Here is a 22,708-nt window from a genome sequence, read left to right as displayed (position 1 = left end):
CAGAGTCTGACCAAACCGGCTGTCCATTCTCTGTTTGCGCACAGAAAAGCAAAAAACGTTCAAATACCTCGAGCGTCTCCTAGCAAAGTCGTTGCTTAGCAACGGTGTCTCAGCGGAGTGATACCGTGTTGTTATGGCGAAATAACAGCGCGGTTAGAACGCCTCCGACCCAATCAGCCGGAACTAACTGTTGTATAATATGAGATACCCTGTCACACCGATGAGATGTTATGCCATAATAAGTATGAATTATGGAAAACTTTCTGATTATTTTGACTTACTAAATGTCTGTTTAATTTAAACCATGGCTTCCATGGGTTACATCTTGGTAAGTGATGTAAACCAGGCCGAAATTTTGAAAACTCGCTGGAATTCCCCTTCCCGTTTATAATAAAAACGCCATCAACCCCCAGAACTCGACAGCAGGTGGCACTAATGTGAAGGACATGGCCAAAGCCAGAAATTTCCACAGGGTTTTTCGTCCCCTCAACGGAGCGTGAAAGCAGCGCCTGTAATGTGCTGAAGGTTCTCGGGATAGTCAGGCCTGCCGACGGAAAGAGTCTGTGAAGAGCTGTTTATTCATACATTCGGATGCAAAATGTCAGCTGCTAGGTCGGTCCTGTCACTCTCCAAGATACTGCAGCCGTGGACCGGACTAAAGGGCAGCACGGTCAGTGTAAGGCTTTTCTAACGCTTTGGTAGAAGAGCACCGCAACTTTTGACGTCTTATATACTTGCTACGGCACGTGTAGCTACGTGCTTGGCAGCGCGGCGTGAATATCTGACCATAGTGGTCGTTGTCCTGCGTGTCCCCCGTAATGCAGCTGTCTGCAAGGTCACTGAGCCGGCTAGCTGCTTACTCTGCACGTCCAAAAAAGCTCAACAGCTTCCTTTAGGGTCTCTTATTTTGGCTGCAAATCCGGGAAGTACATTATATGAGGTACATGTGGTAGTTGCATGCATTACTGTACGACTGGCTGTGACGTCATCGCCCGGGTCCCAGCCAAGTCCACTCATAACTCCTGAATGACGTATCCTTCTCGTTTCTTTTGTCTCTGTGATCCTGGCCAGGTGATGAGACCCGTCATGTGCACTAGGAGAGAGAAGTCCTCGTACACTGTAAGTGTCCTGCTCAAGGGAAGAGATGTGCTAAATCTAACTGACCTTCTTGTTTTTCCCCTTTTCAGTGAGTTTGTTTATGATGTTGGGCCTGTTTTCTGGATGCAAATTGAATCAGGCACAACTCTAAATTGCGCAGGGAAGCCCTTATTGGATCTGCAGGGCTAATTTTGTCTAAGCCTACCCTCAGCCTCTGTCCTGAAAGCCGGCCCAGCATCTTCCTATGTAATTTCATTACACAGTGGTCGCTGTCAGTACCTCATTACGCCTCTCATCACCACCCTTATAATGCCGTTCCTCACGCATATCGTCTGTTGCCCTAACACACAAGCAAATAAAGCTTCTTAACGGTCACTAAAGTGGAATTCCACTAATATATTTGATTTTTTTCTGTCTGGTTGAGATGCCAAAAGCCATTCAGAGTGGTTTAATTGCAGGAGCCCTGATGTGACATTCTGTATACATAAAAACAGTGCATAGCCACCACTTAGTAAGGGATGGGATCAAGATAATTAAGTCATGGCCCCGACTTGATAAGGCATAGGAATGAGATCCTAATGCGTGGCCACGATTTAGTAAGCCAAGATCACATCCCCACACGTTACTAAGTCATTACCATGACTTAATTATCTCATTCCCACACCTTACTAAGTCATGGCCTCGCTCACACTAGGATCTCGTTTCCATGCATTGTTTTTATTTAAAAGGGGAATTCTCCAGCAGGAGAAGTGAATAACTTGAATTTATTTAAAGTGGAGGTGATAGGAACCCGGGGTGGTGATGCGCAGAGAGCCAATATAGGTATTTTATTTAAGTCCACCTGGGAGCCCACACCTCTTACATTAGGCTAATAGTGGTAAAATAGTGGTAAATCTGAAAAAATCTGTTTCCTTTGGGGGCTATTTTTGCTATAGTACACCATGCATGTATAATGTTGACATGATATGATAAAAAAAGCACATTTTAGGCCAAAACCTTCACAAAATTATCATCAGACAGTGTCCTAGACATAAGATACCTTGCTTGCCTTTTGAAGCACTAAAGTCTTCAGACGTTTGGTTCCTACCACCACCACTGTGAACAATTCCCACTTGGTATGTTTCTCTAGAACAGAGCCTTCCACATTAAACTAGTCTGAATGACCTTGTTTACATCTTATTGATTTAATCGTGGAATTGATGTAAAATCAGTGGACGTCCCCTGTTATCTGCGTACCTGTCTGTCCACTATGCATGGACAAGTGAGGGATTAAAGGAAAACTCCTTTTTTTAAACCTAATCTCTGTAAATGAGAACAAATAGATAAGATATGGCAGTCAGTCCTATGCTGCAGATGCTGCAGATACAGATTGGGTTGAAATGCACAGGAGCAGTGATATCAGCTCAAGATTGACCTGGCAAAAACACCACTGGCTCATTTGATGCCATTTTCACTGACTAACCACGCTTGTTCTCTCCCTCCAATTCACACCTACTCACCACAATCATGCAGTCATCCATCCATGGCCAGGCTATTGTGAGTACTGTGTTTTCATGCAGTGCATAACACCACTATATCATAAAGGTGCACCAAGTATCGGCCATGATATAATGCTTTTTGTTTGAGTCCACTGTTATTGTTGATGAAATAAGTGTGTGTTTGTGTGGGTTTTATAACTGCTTGCTGTGTCATAAGTGCATTTGTGGAAATAAACTATGCAACTCCTACACAATGCACCGTTAAGGAATACAGCGGTGGACGGTCCTCATCGCTGCTGTCGGAGCAAAACCTCGTATCTCCATTTTTGTCATTTTTCAGTTTTTCACATAATTTCTAAATACCTGTTACCCTTTACATTGTATGTAAATTTCTTGATGAGTGGACTAAAGGAAACAGCCCAAAATGGCTTGGAAAAAAAATCTGGTTCCATTGACGTACATTAAAAGTAAAGGAGGTTTTTTGCTTCTCCTGTAAAGTTGCCATTTTGGAGATACGCGGTTTTGTTCCCACAACAGCGACATGCTGTAGGTGAGCTGTTTAGGCCCAACGTTCACCTGACAACAACACAATGTTTATTACAGACATTAAGACTGAATGCATTTTACAGGATTAGCAACATCTTAATAACAATCATTAAAGCAACAAGTCGGCCAAAAATCAAATGTTCACAGTTGTCCTCTTACCACAAATGCAGTCAATCAGTCGAGCTGTTCTTGTCTGAAGTGTATTTCTTTAGTTTAAGGGCTACGAGGCTAATGTAGCCACCAAGTAATAGAGGCTTATGCTTACTATTTAGCATTAAGTCATTACACACTTAAGTAGACTTGCTTGTGTGGTTTTTGATGCTGTATGAAGTTGTGAAGGGCGGTGTTGGCTGGTACAGTATTAACTTGCGGGTCTGCAGAGGGAACATCCAGAAACATGTAAACTACAAATAAATGCCTTCTTTGCCAACATTTATCCATTTAGTCAAAAACCCTGGATGTTTCATTGGATTCTACCGTCAATGTTCGATATACACTCACCAGCCACTTTATTAGGTACACCTGTTCAGTTGCTTGTTAACACAAATAGCTAATCAGCCAATCACACGGCCGCAACTCAATGCATTTAGGCATGTAGAGGTGGTCAAGACAACTTGCTGAAGTGCAGACCGAGCATCAGAATGAGGAAGAAAGGGGATTTAAGTGACTCTGAACGTGGCGTGGTTGTTGGTGCCAGACGGGCTGGTCTGAGTATTTCAGAAACTGCTGATCTGCTGGGATTTTCACTCACAACCATCTCTAGGGTTTACAGAGAACGGTCCGAAAAAGAGGAAATATCCAGTGAGCGGTCAGTTGTGTGGCCGAAAATGCCTTGTTGATGTGAGAGGTCAGAGGAGAATGGGCAGACTGGTTCCAGATGATAGAAAGACAACAGGAACTCAAATAACCAACCGAAATCTCTGAGGAACGTTTCCAACACCTTGTTGAAAGACTGCCACGAAGAATTAAGGCAGTTCTGAAGGCAAAAGGGGCTCCAACCTTTTACTAGCAAGGTTTACCTAATAAAGAGGCCAGTGTGTGTGTGTGTGTGTGTGTCTATATATATATATCCATCCATCCATCCATCCATCATCTTCCGCTTCTCCGGGGTTCGGGTCGCGGGGGCAGCATCCTGAGCAATGAAGCCCAGACCTCCCTTTCCCCAGCCACTTCCACTAGCTCCCTGGGAGGGATTCCGAGGCGCTCCCAGGCCAGCTGGGCGATATAGTCACGCCAGCGTGTCCTGGGTCTTCCCCGGGGTCTCCTCCCCGGTGGACTTGCCTGTGACACCTCCCAAGGGAGGCGTCCAGGAGGCATCCTAACAAGATGCCCGAACCACCTCAACTGGCTCCTCTCGACGTGAAGAAGCAGCGGCTCTACTCCGAGTCCCTCTCGGATGACCGAACTTCTCACCCTATCTCTAAGGGAGAGTCCAGCCACCCTGCGGAGGAAACTCATTTCAGCCGCTTGTATTCGCGATCTCGTTCTTTCGGTCATTACCCAAAGCTCATGACCATAGGTGAGGGTGGGAACATAGATCGACCAGTAAATCGAGAGCCTTGCCTTATGGCTCAGCTCTTTCTTTACCACAACAGACCGGTAAAGAGCCCGCATCACTGCTGACCCAGCACCAATCCGCCTGTCAATCTCCCGCTCCCTTGTACCATCACTCGTGAACAAGACCCCGAGATACTTAAACTCCTCCACTTGAGGCAAGAGCTCATCCCCGACCCAGAGAGGGCTCTCCACCCTTTCCCGTGTGAGAACCATGGCCTCGGATTTGGAGGTACTGATCCTCATCCCGGCCGCTTCACACTCGGCTGCAAACCGATCCAGTGAAAGCTGAAGTTCACGGCCTGATGTCCCCAATAGGACCACATCATCTGCGAACAGCAGCGATGTGACCCTGAGGTCACCAAACCGGACACCCTCCATCCCCTGACTGCACCTAGAAATTCTATCCATAAAAATTATGAATAGAATCGGTGACAAAGGGCAGCCCTGACGGAGTCCAACTCTCACTGGGAAAAAGTCTGACTTACTGCCGGCCATGCGAACCAAGCTCCTGCTTTGTTTGTACAGGGCCTGAATGGCTCGTAGCAAAGAGCCATGTACCCCGTACTCCCGAAGCACCTCCCACAGAATACCCCGGGGAACACAGTCGAATGCCTTCTCCAAATCCACAAAGCACATGTGGACTGGTTGGGCAAACTCCCATGAACCCTCCAGAATCCTGGAGAGGGTAAAGAGTTGGTCCAGTGTTCCACGACCAGGGCGGAACCCGCACTGCTCCTCCTGGATCCGAGGTTCGACTATAAGCCGGACTCTCTTCTCCAGTACCCTTGCATAGACCTTACCAGGGAGGCTGAGGAGTGTGATTCCCCTATAGTTGGAACACACCCTCCGGTCCCCCTTTTTAAAAAGAGGCACCACCACCCCAGTCTGCCAATCAAGTGGCACCACCCCCGATGTCCACGCAATGTTGAAAAGGCGTGTCAGCCAAGACAGCCCCACAACATCCAGAGCCTTGAGGAACTCGGGACGGATCTCATCCACCCCTGCAGCCCTGCCGCCAAGGAGCTTTTTAACTACCTTAGCGACTTCGGCCTCAGTAATGGACAAGCCTATTCCCGTGTCCCCAGACTCTGCCTCCTCACTGGAGAACGTGTCGGTGGGATTGAGAAGGTCCTCAAAGTATTCCTTCCACCGCCCAATGACGTCTTCAGTCGAAGTCAGCAGCACACCATCTCCACTATATACAGTGCTAGTGGCACACTGCTTTCCCCTTCTGAGTCGCCTGACGGTTTGCCAGAATCTTTTCGGAGCCGACTTAAAGTCACTTTCCAAGGCCTCACCGAACTCTTCCCACACCCGGGTTTTTGCCTTGGCAACGACTGAAGCCGCAGATCGCTTGGCCTGTCGATACCTGCCAGCTGCCTCTGGTGTCCTACAGGCCAACCATGTCCGGTAGGATTCCTTCTTCAGCTTGACGGCATCTCTCACCTGGGGTGTCCACCACCGGGTTCGAGGATTACCGCCCCGACAGGCACCAACTACCTTGCGACCACAGCTACAGTCAGCCGCTTCAACAATGGAGGAGCGGAACATGGCCCATTCTGAGTCAATGTCCCCCACCTCCCCCGATATCTGGTCAAAGTTCTGACGGAGGTGTGAGTTGAAGATCAATCTGACAGGTTCTTCTGCCAGACGTTCCCAGCAAACCCTCACTATACGTTTGGGTTTGCCTGGTCTGACTGGCATCTTCCCCCACCACCTGATCCAACTCACCACCAGGTGGTGATCAGTTGACAGCTCAGCTCCTCTCTTTACCCGAGTGTCCAGTACACATGGCCGCAAGTCCGCTGACACGACTACAAAGTCAATCATTGAACTGCGGCCTAGGGTGTCCTGGTGCCATGTGCACTTATGGACATCCTTGTGTTCAAACATGGTGTTCGTTATGGACAAACTGTGGTTTGCACAGAAGTCCAAAAACTGAACACCACTCGGGTTCAGATCAGAGAGGCCATTCCTCCCAATCACACCCCTCCAGGTCTTACTGTCATTGCCCACATGAGCGTTGAAGTCCCCCAGTAGGACAATCGAGTCTCCAGGAGGAGCACTTTCAAGCACCCCTTCCAAGGACTCTATGAAGGCTGGGTATTCTGAACTGCTGTTCGGTGCATAAGCACAGACAACAGTCAGGACCCGTTCCCCAACCCGAAGGCGTAGGGAAGCTACCCTCTCGTCCACCGGGGAAAACCCCAACATACAGGCGCCGAGTCGAGGGGCTATGAGAAAGCCCACACCTGCCCGCCGCCTCTCACCATGGGCAACTCCAGAAAAGAAAAAAGTCCAGCCCCTCTCAAGGAGATTGGACCCAGAGCCCAAGCTGTGTGTTGAGGTGAGCCCGACTATATCTAGTCGGTATCTCTCGACCTCGCGCACCAACTCGGGCTCCTTCCCCGCCAGTGAGGTAACGTTCCAAGTTCCAAAAGCCAGTTTCAGCAACCGAGGATCAGAACGCCAAGGCCCACGCCTTCGGACACTGCCCGATCCACAATGCACCGCACCCCTACTACTGCCCCTCCCATCGGTGGTGGGTCGATGGGAGGGGGGACTCATGTAGCTCCTTCGGGCTGGGCCCGGCCGGGCACCATGAGTGAATGCCCGGCCACCAGACGCTCGCTGGCGAGCCCCTCCCCCAGGCCTGGCTCCAGGGTGGGGCCCCGGTAACCCTGATCCGGGCAGGGTACACGAGTCCTGCTTTGTTGTCCTCATAGGGGTGGTTATGGATCACACTTTGTCTGGCCTGTCACCTAGGACCAGTTTGCCATGGGAGACCCTACCAGGAGCTTTTGCTCCAGACAACATAGCTCCTAGGGTCCTTCAAGCACACAAACCTCTCCACCACGATAAGGTGGTGATCCATGGAGAGGATATATATATATATATATATATATATATACATGTGTATAAAATCATCATTAATTAATATTCTATACATTTTGTCTATTCAAATATTAACACTTTTCTCAGCAAATAAACGCAAACTACACAAATAAATAGATTTTGAAAATGTGTCTGGGGGGCTTAAGACTTTCGCACAGTACCGTACATTATAGATATGTTTTAAAGAAAAAGATTTAAAATGTATTACTTTAGTGCCAATCAGCAGAATTTAGATGTGTGATTTGAAAGCCAGTGATAAGTAACCTAACATGAAGTTGTGTCTTGATGTGTTTGGGGTCAGTTGGCACGTGTCTTTCTGGAAATATCATATTATGACACTTAGAGACATATGTATCACAATATTTTGACCTACAGACACAAAGACATGGAGCATGATTTTTATTCAACTTTTCACATACAGCACCGCCCCAAATCCGACCAACAGGACTAATTCCGCTTTATTTTGAATGAAACATGCAGTCACTTTGTCAGCGTTCTTTAAGTATTGATAATCCACCATACACAGAAAAGTATACTGTTTGTCATGATAAACAATTGATTATGATTACAATAAAATATCATATTGTTCACCTCTAGTAGGGCTATTGTCACGTACATAGATTATTTTTATATTAAATGCTGCACACACACTTAATAGCCTACTAAATACCACGCCTGTGCAGTACTTCATCAGCAAGCTAACAATAAAATATTGAATTAATAAATTATATTTGTGGTTTGGTTTAAATCAAAAGCTCTCATCATTTCTATCCATTGCCTCATTTTTTGAAACTGGAGCCTTTTTGCATTGTGCCAACCACAACCTGCCGGTCAACTCCATGTTATGCAGTGACTCCAGGAAATATCTTCTGACATTAAGACCATCTGTTTTTAGCTTTATTGTTTGAGCTTGTTAGTTTCGTTTAACCCTTGTGTTGTGTTCAGGTCCTTGGGACCCATTTTCACTGTTAACCAAAAGAGAAAATGATGCAATTTATTATTATTTCAACCTCAGATTACTCGGCCTTTGCTCATTTTCTGTGAAGAACATATAAAATAACCCATTTTCAGTGTCTCACTCTGTTCACCCCCCACACATTTATATTACACGTGTAGTGTTAATGTGAACCTGCAGGAGTAAAAGTGTGGAGGTGCTGTGTCCTTCACTCTGTTCTCCTCCTACATGGCCTGCTGTTAGTGTGTGTGTGTGTGTGTGTGTGTGTGTGTGTGTGTGTGTGTGTGTGTGTGTGTGTGTGTGTCTTTGTGTGTACGTGTGTGTGTGAGGTAGGACAACATGGACAGGCTGCTGACTGGCTACAGCTGCTAAAGGAGAACCCTACACTGGACACTATTGATATTTTAAACATCTGGTATTTTTACATTAACTGTTACGGCTGTATTGATTTAAAAAACAATAATGCGGGGGGTCCACCAGACCCCTGAGTAACAAGCACTTCAACACCACACAAGGGTTCATGTATTTGATACCTGAGATATACCGCAGAGAGTGAAAACTGTGCCAACCAGCCCCACGCTCCCCTACTGTTAACTAAAACTGGACAAACTGGTCAAATTAAGACTGAATGAATGTTAGTAATGTTTCTAGTTATGCTGTATACATTTGTCTACCTGATCTGGTTTTATGGTGTGAATAACTCTCTTATCTCTACACCAGCCTCCTCCTGCTAAGTACGGAGGCCGGCACACAGTGACCCTGATTCCTGGAGATGGGATCGGACCCGAACTTCTGAATCATGCCCAAGAGCTCTTCAGGTCTGGGAAAAAGGCAGAGAAAAAAGACTCTTAGTTTTGGGCGATTTGATTTGTTTGACAGATTGGGGTCTTCACAGGTTTTGCTGCGTCCCTGTGGATTTTGAGGTGGTGAACGTGGATTCATCGTTAACATCTGAGGATGAGATTAATAATGCTGTCACAGCTATCAGACGTAATGGAGTTGCACTGAAGGGTAGGTGTCGCGGCTTTTAAGGTTGTGGGTGTGTCTAAGTCTGAAAATGTGCACTTAACTGACATACTTCTTATTGTTCTCCACTGTCTTCTTATTTTTGTTGCAGGAAACATTGAGACCAATCACAACCTTCCTCCCTCCCATAAATCCAGGAACAACTTGCTACGGTATTACTGTGTTATGGGGTGTAAAAATGAAAGAGGCTGTTCAGCCGCAATGATTTCGAAATTAGAATTGGTTGTAATTGTAATCAGTAAAGTATGTACTCGTTTTTTGCCAAGAATAAAATTCCTGGGCTATTTTGAAACTAAAAATAAAAAGCTTGACATATTTTTGAACTGTCTGTATTCCGGATAGTTAATCTAGTCCACTTTGTGTATTCAGTGTATTTTTAAAAATAATTCATACAAAAAAACTTGAGTCTAAGAGAATATTAATCGAATTAATCGAGTCATTGTGGGAACAGACATTTACACCCTTACTGTGTCATTATCATAATATTGTCATTTACTTTAATCTCTTATTTTCCAGTGCACATCTTGGTTTTTCATCTGGGTTTACATGACCAAATCATATGACAAATAACTCAGTAACTGCATGAAATAAATGTAAATTTTTATTTATTTATTTGTTATTTTTTTGGTTAAAGTTGCCCTCAAATTAACAGAAAATGTGCTTTATGATCAACACATATTGCTATATGCTTACAATTTACTGCTGAAAGGCAAAAATCTTAGATGCTCTTTGTATTATTTTATAAAAAATCGTTTTTACAGATTGTATCACTGAAGAGGCGCCATCTGTTTATAGTTCATAGCCCAGATTTGCGGAAAAATGGGTCGACTTTCGGTAGAAAAAAGTTCAGCTTCTTTCATTATAAGGGTTTAAAATGACACCACCATCTATTTGACTGGAAAGAAGAGTTACAGCCTCATATAACGCCCAACATATGAATGTAGCTTATGAAATATGAAAATTATGAAGGATATGACGAAGTGCGTTTTGGAACCACCGGTGGTCTCAAGGAGTTTAAGAGGACCGGTTCAAAGCATATACATTTTAACAGTATTACCAAACAGTAGCTTGGTTATTAGGCCTGGTTCACATATATTACCTCTGGCTTGTGCAATGTGGAACATCTTGCTTTTCATTTGGCAACAATTTGGCAAGAATATCTGTGATTTCATTGACCCATGCTAAGAAAACCAAAAATTTACATGCCACTATTTTTGAAAATTAAGCTCCAAGTCTGTTTTTGCCAGGAAAACCAGCACACGCATTTTTCAGTCTTCAGGCTTGAACGCTGAATGTAGTGTGCCAGACTGCCTGTTCACAAGCTCTGCAGTATTAAACTGAATTTCCCCACTTAAAGCAAGACAACGTTGAATAATGTAGGAGACAAATTGCAGCTATTGCAATTTGAAAATTGCACTCTTTCAAATTACGATTTAAAAAGAAATTATGAATTGTAAATCCCTACTGTGAAAAAACAAACAAAAAAAAACAGAAACTCGAACAAAGATGTTAAAAAATGACAGTTTAAAACAAAATACAAGATAAACCTTTCATACCGCATACGTTTCTCAGTAAGTCTACCAGGCATGAAACGATTGCCCAGTCACTAGTCAAAAAGCCACTAGGGGTTAAAGGATACTGTGCTCTTATAATAATAGTTCTGAATGGGAAAAAAGTAACTGGATTATTCATCCATTTGGTAAACGTATTACAAAAATAGGGTTTTAATAAAAACTGCTTTAAATTTTTAGCTTCAAATAAAGTAAACAGAATGTAAAACAGTTTGTTGTTGTGTTAACTTCCTAATTTAAGTTCAGGTAATTTAAAATGTTAAGGCAGGCCAGTTGCTAACTTAAGTTAAAACAGCCCAACTTGCTTGTTGCACCCCTTTGCAGTGCAAACGCTGTATGTATAGATGGTGTGTGTAAGCTGTAGCAGGCATGGTGGTGTATGTCAAACAGGCCTTACCTTGGCTCTGAATGCCATGCAGTGTCATGACTGTCCCTTGTTGGAACCTCTCTCTTTTCCCAGCACGTCTCTGGACCTGTATGCTAATGTAATGCACTGTCAGACTTTGCCTGGAGTCCAGACCCGCCACAAAGACATAGACATCATCATCATCAGAGAGAATACTGAAGGAGAGTACAGCAGCTTGGAGCATGAGGTGTGTGTTCTCTTTCTTTCTGTCACACACACACATCACATAAACACACTCTCTTACTCATAGATCCATAGAAATTGGGTTGCATCATTGCCACTTTAAAAGTTTAGCTATGTGTTTTAAGGAGAGCCTCCATATAGATGTGAGACGTCTGCTAAATATTGCGCACCTGCACTTTTTGGTAAGCAACAGGTTTTTTAACAAACAAGTCAAAGTGTCTAGAAAACAGTACAAGTGTTTTACATTTTTTTACCAGCATGTTTTTACAGCAACTAAAACTAAACCTGTAGTTTATTTTCTGACAGTGGTGGACAGTAAGTAAGTAAATATAATTCATTACTCAAGTAATTTTTTCATGTATCTGTACTGACGTTTTTCCATTTTGGGCAACTTTTTACTTTCACTCCACTACATTTCAAAGCCAAACATTTTACTTTTTCCTCCACTACATTTTGAGAAATCTATCGTTCCTTTTGGTTTCTGTGTGTATAAAAATGCAACATGTCAAACGTAACATGGACATTTTTGGTTGGTGGACTGTTCTCAGTCCAGCAGTGACAGTGACGTGTTTAAAAACTCCAGCAGCACTGCTGTGTCTGATCCACTCTGACCAGCACAGCACACACCAACACACCACCACCAGTGGCCCACCAGTCAGTGTTACTGCAGTGCTGAGAATGATCCACCACCCAAATAGTACCTGCTCTGTGAGGGTCCATGGGGCTCTTGACCACTGAAGAAGAGGGTAAAAAGGGGCTAATAAAGTATCAGAGAAACAGATGGACTACAGTCTGTAACTGTAGAACTACAAAGTGCAGCTATACAGTAAGTAGAGCTGAGAAAATGGACAATGAGTGTTATGTCTGATCGGTGTGTGTGCACTTACTGTGTTGACCTCTACAGAATGTCCCAGGAGTGGTGGAGAGTCTGAAGATCATCACTCGGGTGAACTCATTGCGGATTGCTGAGTATGCCTTCAGACAAGCCAGAGAGAAAGGTCGCCGCAGGGTCACAGCCGTACATAAGGCCAACATCATGTGAGTGTCTGTCCGTAGTAGTAACTCTTTCCTTTTTGCCTTGGTCAATTTTATTTACTCTTATCACAATATGTGAGCAAAATGCTGGCTTAAGACACCTGTATGCCATATTGATGAAGTACAGTTCTGTTTATTTATCACTTGATGAGTCTACAGGTAGCAGTTCAGAGCTCGAGTCATTTAATCTTTGCTGTGCCTCACACAGGAAGCTGGGTGATGGTCTCTTCCTCCAGTGCTGTAAGGAGGTGGCAGCGGGATATCCTGATATCACTTTTGACAACATGATCGTGGACAACACCACCATGCAGGTATCTGTTTACCGGCATATAAAACTGATTATGATTTTTGTCTGTCATTTTGTTTTTATGCTACCTGCATGTGCATATTAGCTGATATAGTGTCACACACAACTCATGTTTCCAGTGACCAGTCAACACATAACCTGTAACACTTTAAAGCCTCTACCATGACTATGACCAGGAGCAAAGCACCATAAAGCTGATATATGCTTTTGCGCAAATGCTTATAAGCGTATTTACGTTGCGACACAGAGAAGGGGTTCATGGGTAAGTGTAGCTAGGTGCACAAAATCTCAACATTACGCATTTTTCAGATCTGCAGAGCTGCAAATGCTGATTGGCTGTACAGCAGCACTGGGGGCAGGGTGAGACCACAACACTCATCCTAAACCTGAACCAAAACTGACATAAAATCAAATTGAGCGGTTTGAAGGTTCGCTGCCAGATGGATTCGTTCTTGGAGAAAAGAGAGCGAGAGAAAGAGATGAAAAATGTAACATTTCCCTCAGTTTTCTGTACATGCTTGTTTAGACAGCGTCCACTGTTGCACATGTTCAACAGTAAGTACAAGTATGTTGGCAGACACCTATACTGTTGTCTGCAAAAGCATCCTGTGACATGGAGCGAGGAGGCGGACGCATGTGCTGAGTCAAGCGAGATTTATTTCGGGCAAATCCAGGGTCAGGGTCAGAACAGTCCAGGGTCATACAACCAACACGGAGAGATCGCGGGACAGACATGACGAACAGAAACACAGAACCTCAAGCAAGAATGAAACAGCACGTCAAACACAATCAAACAGTACATCCAACAAACTACAAATAGATCCAAACATCTAAACACCATCTAAACAGTACAAACAGAGCAGTAAACAACAAAGACCAACACAGACCAAGGCTTAAATACACAAGGGCTAACAAGGGATCACAAGACACAGGTGGGAACACAGGCGGGAACAATCAGGGGCGAAGTCACGAAACAAGGGCTGAGTTGAACTTGGAGTGATAGAACAGGGAAAACACTAACCTCTGAAGAGCTGTGTCTCAGGAGGAACTCAGGTTGGTACCTCTGGTATATTCCACGGTTTTGTTTCTGTGTGTCCAGCTGGTCTCAAAGCCCCAGCAGTTTGACGTGATGGTGATGCCGAACCTATATGGTAACGTGGTGAGCAACGTGTGTGCCGGACTCGTTGGTGGTCCTGGCCTGGTGCCAGGGGCCAACTACGGCAAGGACTACGCTGTCTTTGAGACGGTAAAGCACGAATAGTTTGTACAAGTGCCTGTAGACTGACTTCAAGGATAAACTGTGTTAGAAATTCTGGGTGATAGCTGATAATTCATATATTGTGGCCAATTACTAATTACTAATAATTTGCTTTTGTTTTACATTTTAAAACATTAAGACATAAACGTTCCAGTTATTGTCACAGTCGCATTATTTTGTTAGATTATCTTGTCAAAAGCCAGGTTGTGTTTTTAGGAGTTTTAGGAGTACAAGCAGAGCGTTACAAGGAAAAATTAGCACCCAAAAAGTATATTTATTCAAAATTTGCATTTTGCACATATTTTACCATTATCAGTGTGACATATAAAAAACTTATAGGCACATGTAAGTTCACTGGTCATTTTGGATCGCAGATGTGGTTCCTCGTACTATACTGCTGAACAATTTTGACTTGGTAGATTTCTTTAGCAAGGTGTATTTCACACCAAACCACTTGAACAGCTGCATGTTTTCACCCAATCCCCAACATGCATTTACCCAAGATAACACAGCACAATAGAGATTCCGTGTTAAATATTATTTTCAATACGGGTCACAGTAAATAATCATACTTACAAATACTTTTTGTCCTGTTTGTCAACAATCGGGTGAATACAGCTGCCGTACAACGCTTTTTTGGACTTTTTCGCATCCCGTAGTTCCAGTGTTGCTTGTCGTTGTTGTCTGTTCAGTGCCCGAGAACCTGATTTGTCAACATGAATTTGAAGGGGAACTGAATTGGATACAAAACAGACCTTCGCCATGTTGAATGGCTGTAGCTACAGGCTAGTAACTACAAAAGCACATTCACTCACGCACATTGATCTCAGTTGAGGATGTGACAAAATGTTGCAGGTATCAAGCAACACGTTTATAACCATTTTGTGTAATAACACGAAATGTTTATAAATGGGATGTAGCTTTTAGAACCATTAAATGCTTCGGACATCTGGTTCCTAGTACTATAATGGTGAACAGTTCCGACTCTGAATTTCTCTAGAAAGGCGCATTTCACTTTGAATCGCTCTGAATGATTTTGTTTTCATCGAAACCGTTGAATTATTAAGTAATTTAGCAAAATTGGTGGTGTTCTACTTTAAATGACATTGATTGTACATTTATAGTGTAAGAGAAATGAAGAAATGCCCGTAGCGAAGGACGCAGTCATCCTAGTGTTTGTGCTTTGTGTTGTCAGGCCACGAGGAACACTGGGAAAAGCATTGCTAACAAGAACATTGCAAACCCCACTGCTACCCTGCTGGCAAGCTGCCTGATGCTGGATCATTTAGGGTATGTAAAAATGTTCATGCGTACCAGTCTGCTCATTTAAGACATTCTACCCCTGTCATTCAGTCTTTTAACCCGCCAGCCATGCCAGCTGAGAGACTCTGAGGTCTCATTAGGTCAGAATACAGGAGATTTTTTTCTCCAGGTTGCTGGATTAATCCATGCTCTTTTGTGAGCTGTTATATCTGTCCTGCCTTTTCTTTCCTAGGCTTCATGACTATGCCAGCATGATTCGAAAAGCCATCCTCAGAACGCTTTCAGAGACTCGGGTATGATCAAATCTCATTACTCTGCTTAATCTCATTTAAGTGCATGGAGTCCATTCTCACAGCCTTGGAAGATTTTGTCTTATCAATTACCATCATGCATCAATGCTCTTGTACAATTCTTGTAAATGATGGAAAACACTTTAGAAAGAGATTAGCAGAACCATTCTGAGTTTGTCCCCATGGGGTGGCGCCTTTTGATGTAAATGAGAACACTTACATAAAGGTTCTGTCAGGGAACACTTCACCCTGTCACTGAACAGTTTTATAAATCATAACAAACACTTCTAGCCGCAGTAATTTTAGAAGATCAAACATAAAATCTCTTAATCAGGATGTTTGGAAAGTAATTATGTTCTTATGCTCTGAATAGGTCAACAACTCGATCTCAGGCTTCCCTAGTCTTATTATTTCAGCATAAGACGTGTGAAGTTCAGTTAAGCCGATTATTTCTGCCCTCATTTCTTTGTGCATATTTGGTGGATTATGTCAGTCCAGGATTCCAGCAGGAGAGCGCTCTTTATAGCAACACAAATGCAGATTTCGTCCTTTGTCGGCGGTCTGTCAATGTTTCCTGACGCATTTTAAACAAAAACGCCAATTTTCAGGGACACTCTTCGTGTTCATCAACACTCCTTAGGGGCTTAAACTCTGTTGGACAACTTTGACCCCTTAAAAATGTAGACTTGTTTTATAAGGCCTATTAGTCAGTCACTACACAGAATACAAACTGGAGTTACTCCTAGGTCATAGCAGTGTAATAAACTGGCCAGAACCTGGCCATTTAAGGGGATACAAGCATGGGTCCATACTTTACTGTGTGGGTAAGTAAACAGATGAAATGCAGCGTATTTCCAGTACTTTTTATTAGCCAAACTTGCAATATAAACAACATGGACCAAACTGGCTTTTTAAGTTTATAAAGACAATCTGTTGCCTATTTATTTATTTAATTTATGTAAGAGGCAACTGGCTGTTTGGCACAATGAGTCATGCCTAATTATGCTTCGGCATTTTGGTATAGATGTAGCAACAGCATTCAGAAACAGCATGAGTCATAATAAAAATGTTAAATTGGCTAATTGCTAATTAATAATGATAATGCCGATTCTGACTGTTAAAGTTTCAAAACAACAAATTCACTCCCCACTCCGTACAGACCATATGTGAAAACCAAGCAAAACCATCAGGTTTTAAATTCATTGTTTTTGTGATGTGAGAGTTTACTCATTTACATATACCTGCCTATTCTGGCAGCAGCAGGTTAGCCCCACCCACTTGCATTAAAGATGTATTTCAGCCTGCACTGCTTTTGGAATGAGGCACAATATAGGGCAGCCAAGCAGAACAGAGCTCATTTACATATATCAGTGTTAAAGGCGCAGCGATCAAACCATCCTCTTTAATTCCAAGGCAAAAGAGGTTGAAAAAATGGTCATGTAAAATGAATTATGAACATTTTTAGTACATCAAACCACACAAATGTTATAAATAGAATAAAGGTTAACATAGAATAGGCCTCTTTAACCTCACAAATGACGAAAAATGGCCAAAGTGTAAAGAACTGTTTTCTTTCTACAAAACACTTTCTGCAACGATAACTTTCATCATATAACATCTACTTAGAAGCACAAAGTGGTGTGGATTAAAAATCTCAGCCATTCTTCCTGTCTTGACAGTTGCACACAGCTGACCTCGGGGGTCAGGGCACAACTTCGGAGGTGGTGCAGTCCATCATGAAGGAGGTTCAGAAAGGTGGACCCCTCACTTCTGAAAAGATCTGAACACACACTCCACCTCAAGCCCAGGTATGCAGTATCCACCTACAGCAACGCAGTACTGGCATTGTTTGTAGGTCCATTCAGTTTATTTCAGTAGACTATTGAATTAAATGTAAGGCTTATAGCAAAGAAGACAGTCCAGATTTTGATCCAACCTAACTTGCAACACATAGGGATAGACCAAAAATCTGGACCGTTTAGGGGGCCCTGAGGACCAGTTTGAGAACCCCTGGCATGTGAACAACTGGATTCTCAATAGGGATGCATCGCTGGAAATCAGGGGCTGATGCCGATATTCGTTGTTGGCAAAAGTTTTATACCACTGGAAACAAGTTAGCACATCTTTTACAGTAAACAAACTTAAACGTGGCATTTTTCTGCAAATGTACGCAAAAAAGTGCAGCCAGAGAGGCTGAGAGTATCAGAAGTAAAGATGAGGAGGTGTTCACCACTCTGAAAGGCAGTTCAAGAATGGTGTTTCTCAACATAAAGTGGCAAAGAACTTTTGCTTTTCGTCATCTACGGCACATAATAACATTAAAAGATTCAGAGACTCGAGGCCAAAAACCAGTATTTGTTGGCCATGATCTTCAGGCAGAACTGCATTAAAAACAGGCATAATTCTGTAGTGTAAATCACTGCATGGGCTGGGCTCAGAAACACTTCTGAAAACCATTGTTTGTTGTTGCGTCCACAAACAGTTAAAACTGTAACATGCAATGAAGAAACCATAAATAAATGAGATCCAGAAATGCTTGTAATCCAGCTTGTAATCAGTGCACAGTTCAAAAGCCAGAATCAATGATGGCATAGGGGTGCATTAGTGCACATGGTATGAGTGACTTTCACATCTGTGAAGGCATCATTAATGCTGAATGATAGCAGGTTTTGGAACAACATATGCCATCCAGACACATATTTTGCTTAATTTAATAAGACAATGTCAAACCACATTCTGCACGCATTGCTTTGTAGTAAAATCGTCCAGGTGCTAAACTGGCTTGCCTGCAGTCCAAACCTGTCACCAATTGAAAAAATATGGTTCATTATGAAAAATACATCAAAGGAGACCTGAACTGTTGAGCAGTTGGAATCCTATATCAGGCAATGATTTCGCTTTCATTTCGCTTTCATCACCCATCAATACTGACACATAAACATTTATTAAATGTAGAAAATGGGATGACATCTACCTGGATTAGCATTGCAGAGAGATATAACCTCTTTATTTCTACAGGGTTACAAATGCAGGGAAATCTGTAAAATAAAGACATTAATGTGAAATATCAACCCAATTCAAATGTCTGTACGGTCTGCATTTGTTTTTACGTAGCTATTTGTAGATACTGGTATGATTCCATTGTGCATCCCTAATTATTGTTGATTTATTATGTACTGTACAACCTGAACACAGTAATAGCTTTAGTATAGTCATTTTAATATTTCAATGGCATTCATTTGTTTGTTTGTTTGTTTTGCTTTATAGGTAGAAGTCTTCAATCAATAGATTTTTTTAATTGATTTGTTTTTATGTGCATGTGTAAATGAGTGTGTAAACACAGCCTTACAACTGTAAACTGTAAATGTATAAGATCATATTTTTATTTTAATTGATTTCATATGGTACATATACACTGGGATTACACTTCAAAATGTAATACTGTAATAGTGACCACAGATTAGCACTTGGTTTTAAATTGGTTTTAAAATACCTTGCACGTGTGCAGAGATCAAGCTCAGATACAACGTTGCTGCTGGTAAAGATGAGCAAAAGATCAGCTAAAAATATGGGAGAAATCAGATGTTTTAGAAAGCCGTCTGTGGTCAGGAGTCTAAACGCATTGAGTTGTCCAGTGATGTTGCATTTGCAGCAGTTCAGGAAGACTTAGGTTGGCAGGGAGACCTATCTGTCAGGTGGGAATTCCCGTGACTACGAAAACTGGGTATAAATGCAAATAATTTTTTATAAAAACAGAACAACAAACATTTTTGCTCATGTTTACAGAAGTCCAGTAATTCTGCACCACTGTAGCAGTTGATAAATATCACTCAGCCGTTTTAAGACCACTTGCAATGGACAAGTTACAAACCCAGTTGGAAGAGTTTCAATCACAGAAGGTGTACACAGCTCTCAGTTCAGACTCTCTCAGGCATGGAATACGACAACCGACCTCCTCCAGCATTCTTGCACCTTTACCAGGATAAAGAACAGATCCATGGACATTTTTATCTGTACTCTATATTCAAATGTTACTGTAGATTAAATGTAAAGCTGTTACATACTAGGCTAAAGACACCAAACACATTGTTAAGTGTTGTCCAATTTTGTTGTGAAGTTACTGATCATTGTTTATTTTGATTGCAACCTGCTGATCATCCGAGCCATAATAACTGAAGAAATGTTAGGAAATGTGATTATTTTATTTATTATAAGCATGCAGGGATATCATTGGTACTGTTGTATATTCAGCTGATACCGTCTGTCCGTGCTTCCTAAAAACTACTTGAGTCTACAAACCGATCAGGGGTTTACCAGTTTGTGAGTGTAATGCTAGACAGGTGTTCAGCCGCAGTGTGTTGGCTAAATACTGCATTAGTGATGTATCCATGGGGTGGTTTTGTGATAGTTTTATTGAATAAATAGTGCTTTAAGGCACTAATGAACACTGCGGTTCTTATACATACACTGTATGGACGAAAGTATGTGGACACCCAATCATCTCGCCTATATGAGGCTGTTGGATATCCCACTCCAAAACCATAGGCATTAATATGGATTGCCCCCTTTGTGGCTATAACATAATGTGGCAAAATAGTTGCAACACTTTAATATGTACATAACCCTTCAAAAACACTTCTCACATCAGCCTGGTTTCACTGTCACTGATTAACCAAATCTTTGCCTCCAGTTCAGCTTCTCTTGACGTTCAAGGCCGTGAATGGCCTAACACCCCCTTATATAGCTGACCTAATTCTCCCCTATACTCCTGCTCGTACTCTGAGGTGCTCTGATGTGGGCCTCTTGGTGGTCCCTGCCTTCACTTTTGGGGGCAGATCTTTTTTTTATGGCTCTTAAACTATTGAACTGTCTTCCATTATCTGTTTGCCACTGCTCCACCCTGTCGTCCCTCAAAGTCCAGAACTTTCTTTTTCTTTCCTCAATACTTTTAATCATTCTTCTTCTCTGACTTATTTTTTCTGACTGCAAAAATGTAAAGTCCTTATTTTAAAGAGGCCTTGGGTTTGTGAGAAGCGCATTAGAAATGAAAATGGAATTATTATTATTATTAACAGATTCCGCTTTTCTGAAAAGCCTTTCCACAAATTTTTTGAATTTGTGCTCAGTTAACACAGCATTTGTGAGGTCAGTCACTGATGTTGGACAAGACATTCTGGCCTGCAATCAACATTCCTGTTCATCCCAAAGGTGTTCACTAGGGTCGAGGCCAGTGAGTCTGTGTGGTCTGTCACTTCATGGCTGAGCTGTTCTTGCTCCTAGATGCTTCTATTTTCTCAATAGCACTTACAGTTGTCCAGGGCAGATCTAGCAGAGCAGAAATTTCACAAACTGACTTGTGACAAAATGTATAAAATGTAAATTATCATTAGGAATATAACAGCCAAACAATCCCAAAAAGAAAAGAATAGCATCTAACGAACTGATTATGATAAGATACGATAAGATAATCCTTTATTAGTCCCACAGCGGGGAAATTCACTGTGCTGTGCTGATGCTGGATATAGTACCTCGGTACATATTTGTTTTTTAAAATACAAATAATTTTGTACTTCTACTCATGTTGTTTTTTTGTAAACTAGTTAAACTTGAGCCTTTGTTTCCCTGAAGTAGCAATATTTCTACTTGATTATGGTTGGGTTTAAACCACTCTAACCACCTCTGCCAATTATAGAAGTTGTAGTATTGTTTTTCAGCTACAACCCATTTGAGCCAGGAGAATGTGTCATGACTAACGTAGTGAATGAATGCAATAAAGCAGGTTCTTCTTTTGTTGACTGTACTCGGATATCAAACAGACTGTGTCTAAACTTCACCGAAGGGTGTGGTGCTTTTTTGGTTTTATGAAGTCTTACAGAAAGCAAACTAAGATAATGTTGTGTGTATCAACTCCACCTCCAGTTCAAATGTTGTGTTCAAGTCATGAAGTTCCTAGAAATTCTCTGGCAGGACAGTTTAATGTAGTAACACAACAGAGAGTAGCAAATTCCAGCAGATTCACTGTAACGCACCAGGTTTCATTCAATTCAGAGCTAGTCAGAGTGCTCTTCAGGCAGATTCTGTTGCAGTGCTTTATGTAGGCCAACATACTATATTGTCTGTATTGACAATATAATATAATTGACAAAACCACCCTATGAGTTTTTCATTGTTTATCATGATTGTTTCACTGTTCTACTGTGAGTCTACACGATGGAATTGTAAGCAATAAATAGAGCCAATTTTTCTTTTTTTTCCAAGGAATGAAGTTGTTTTAGCTCAAGCATGGTTGAAAGTAGGCCAGTTTTTCACCAGTTTACTTTATTACCAATAGATGGTGCTGAAGTCCCATCATTCAGCTAAAGCAGGCCTCTGTAAGATTACACGTTGACTGAAAACAATAAAACAAATCCAAACAAATTCTTGTCGTTATGAATCTATAAATCACACACATTCTGCCCACAGATATGCTCAGACCAGCCGTGCATGCCAAACTCCATAAGTTCCATTAAAAAGCTGTTAAATTTTAATAGCAAATTAACTGGGCTTTAAAGACTGAAGGTCAAACATGAGCTCACATGAAAGCTATGCTATGATGTATTTTGAATGTAGATCAGACCAACTGCTCTGGTTGTAGTTCTGCAGCATAACGTTATTAAAACTGCATTTAATCATTTTACATAACATCGGAGGACTGTAGGTGATGGCTATGCAGAGCTGAACAAGGGAGGAAAATAATGGAAAAGAAATGCTTCATATAAACTGGAACCTCACAAAATGCCTTTGAGTTGACAGCAAAGTCATAATTTCTCATAAGAGTTTTGAAATTTTCTAGTAAGGCCC

General features: G+C 42.2%; 1 protein-coding gene across 3 annotated transcripts; it reads left to right on the top strand.

Moving 5' to 3' along the window:
- The first annotated feature begins 436 nt into the window (after positions 1–436).
- Positions 437–22,285, top strand: LOC108436344 (isocitrate dehydrogenase [NAD] subunit gamma, mitochondrial-like). Of its 3 annotated transcripts, none has more exons than XM_017712776.2 (13): positions 437–670; positions 1,072–1,119; positions 9,250–9,347; positions 9,425–9,540; positions 9,647–9,707; positions 11,587–11,719; positions 12,620–12,753; positions 12,959–13,061; positions 14,157–14,303; positions 15,511–15,605; positions 15,811–15,871; positions 17,548–17,676; positions 19,136–22,285. In XM_017712776.2, exons 1-12 carry the CDS (start codon positions 599–601, stop codon positions 17,650–17,652), a joined length of 1,173 nt encoding a protein of 390 aa, XP_017568265.2. In that variant the 5' UTR covers positions 437–598; the 3' UTR covers positions 17,653–17,676; positions 19,136–22,285. The 3 variants fall into 3 exon arrangements, with proteins under 3 accessions (XP_017568265.2, XP_037397386.1, XP_017568264.2); XM_037541489.1 differs by having other exon boundaries at positions 437–676; positions 19,655–22,285; XM_017712775.2 differs by having other exon boundaries at positions 437–676.
- The last annotated feature ends 423 nt before the right edge of the window (positions 22,286–22,708 follow it).

The sequence above is a fragment of the Pygocentrus nattereri genome, chromosome 9, assembly GCF_015220715.1.
Source record: "Pygocentrus nattereri isolate fPygNat1 chromosome 9, fPygNat1.pri, whole genome shotgun sequence".
Lineage (NCBI taxonomy): Eukaryota > Metazoa > Chordata > Actinopteri > Characiformes > Serrasalmidae > Pygocentrus > Pygocentrus nattereri.
The sequence above is the reverse complement of the archived record's forward strand: the minus strand, read 5'-3'. Positions and strand labels throughout refer to the sequence as shown.

Bases quoted from the DNA above. Each gene is read 5' to 3' on its own strand.
- LOC108436344 (XM_037541489.1), top strand. From the start codon at position 599: ATGTCAGCTGCTAGGTCGGTCCTGTCACTCTCCAAGATACTGCAGCCG. The intron at 9,541-9,646 runs GTAGGTGTCGCG...TTTTTGTTGCAG, and splicing joins TAATGGAGTTGCACTGAAGG to GAAACATTGAGACCAATCAC. The intron at 13,062-14,156 runs GTATCTGTTTAC...CTGTGTGTCCAG, and splicing joins TGGACAACACCACCATGCAG to CTGGTCTCAAAGCCCCAGCA.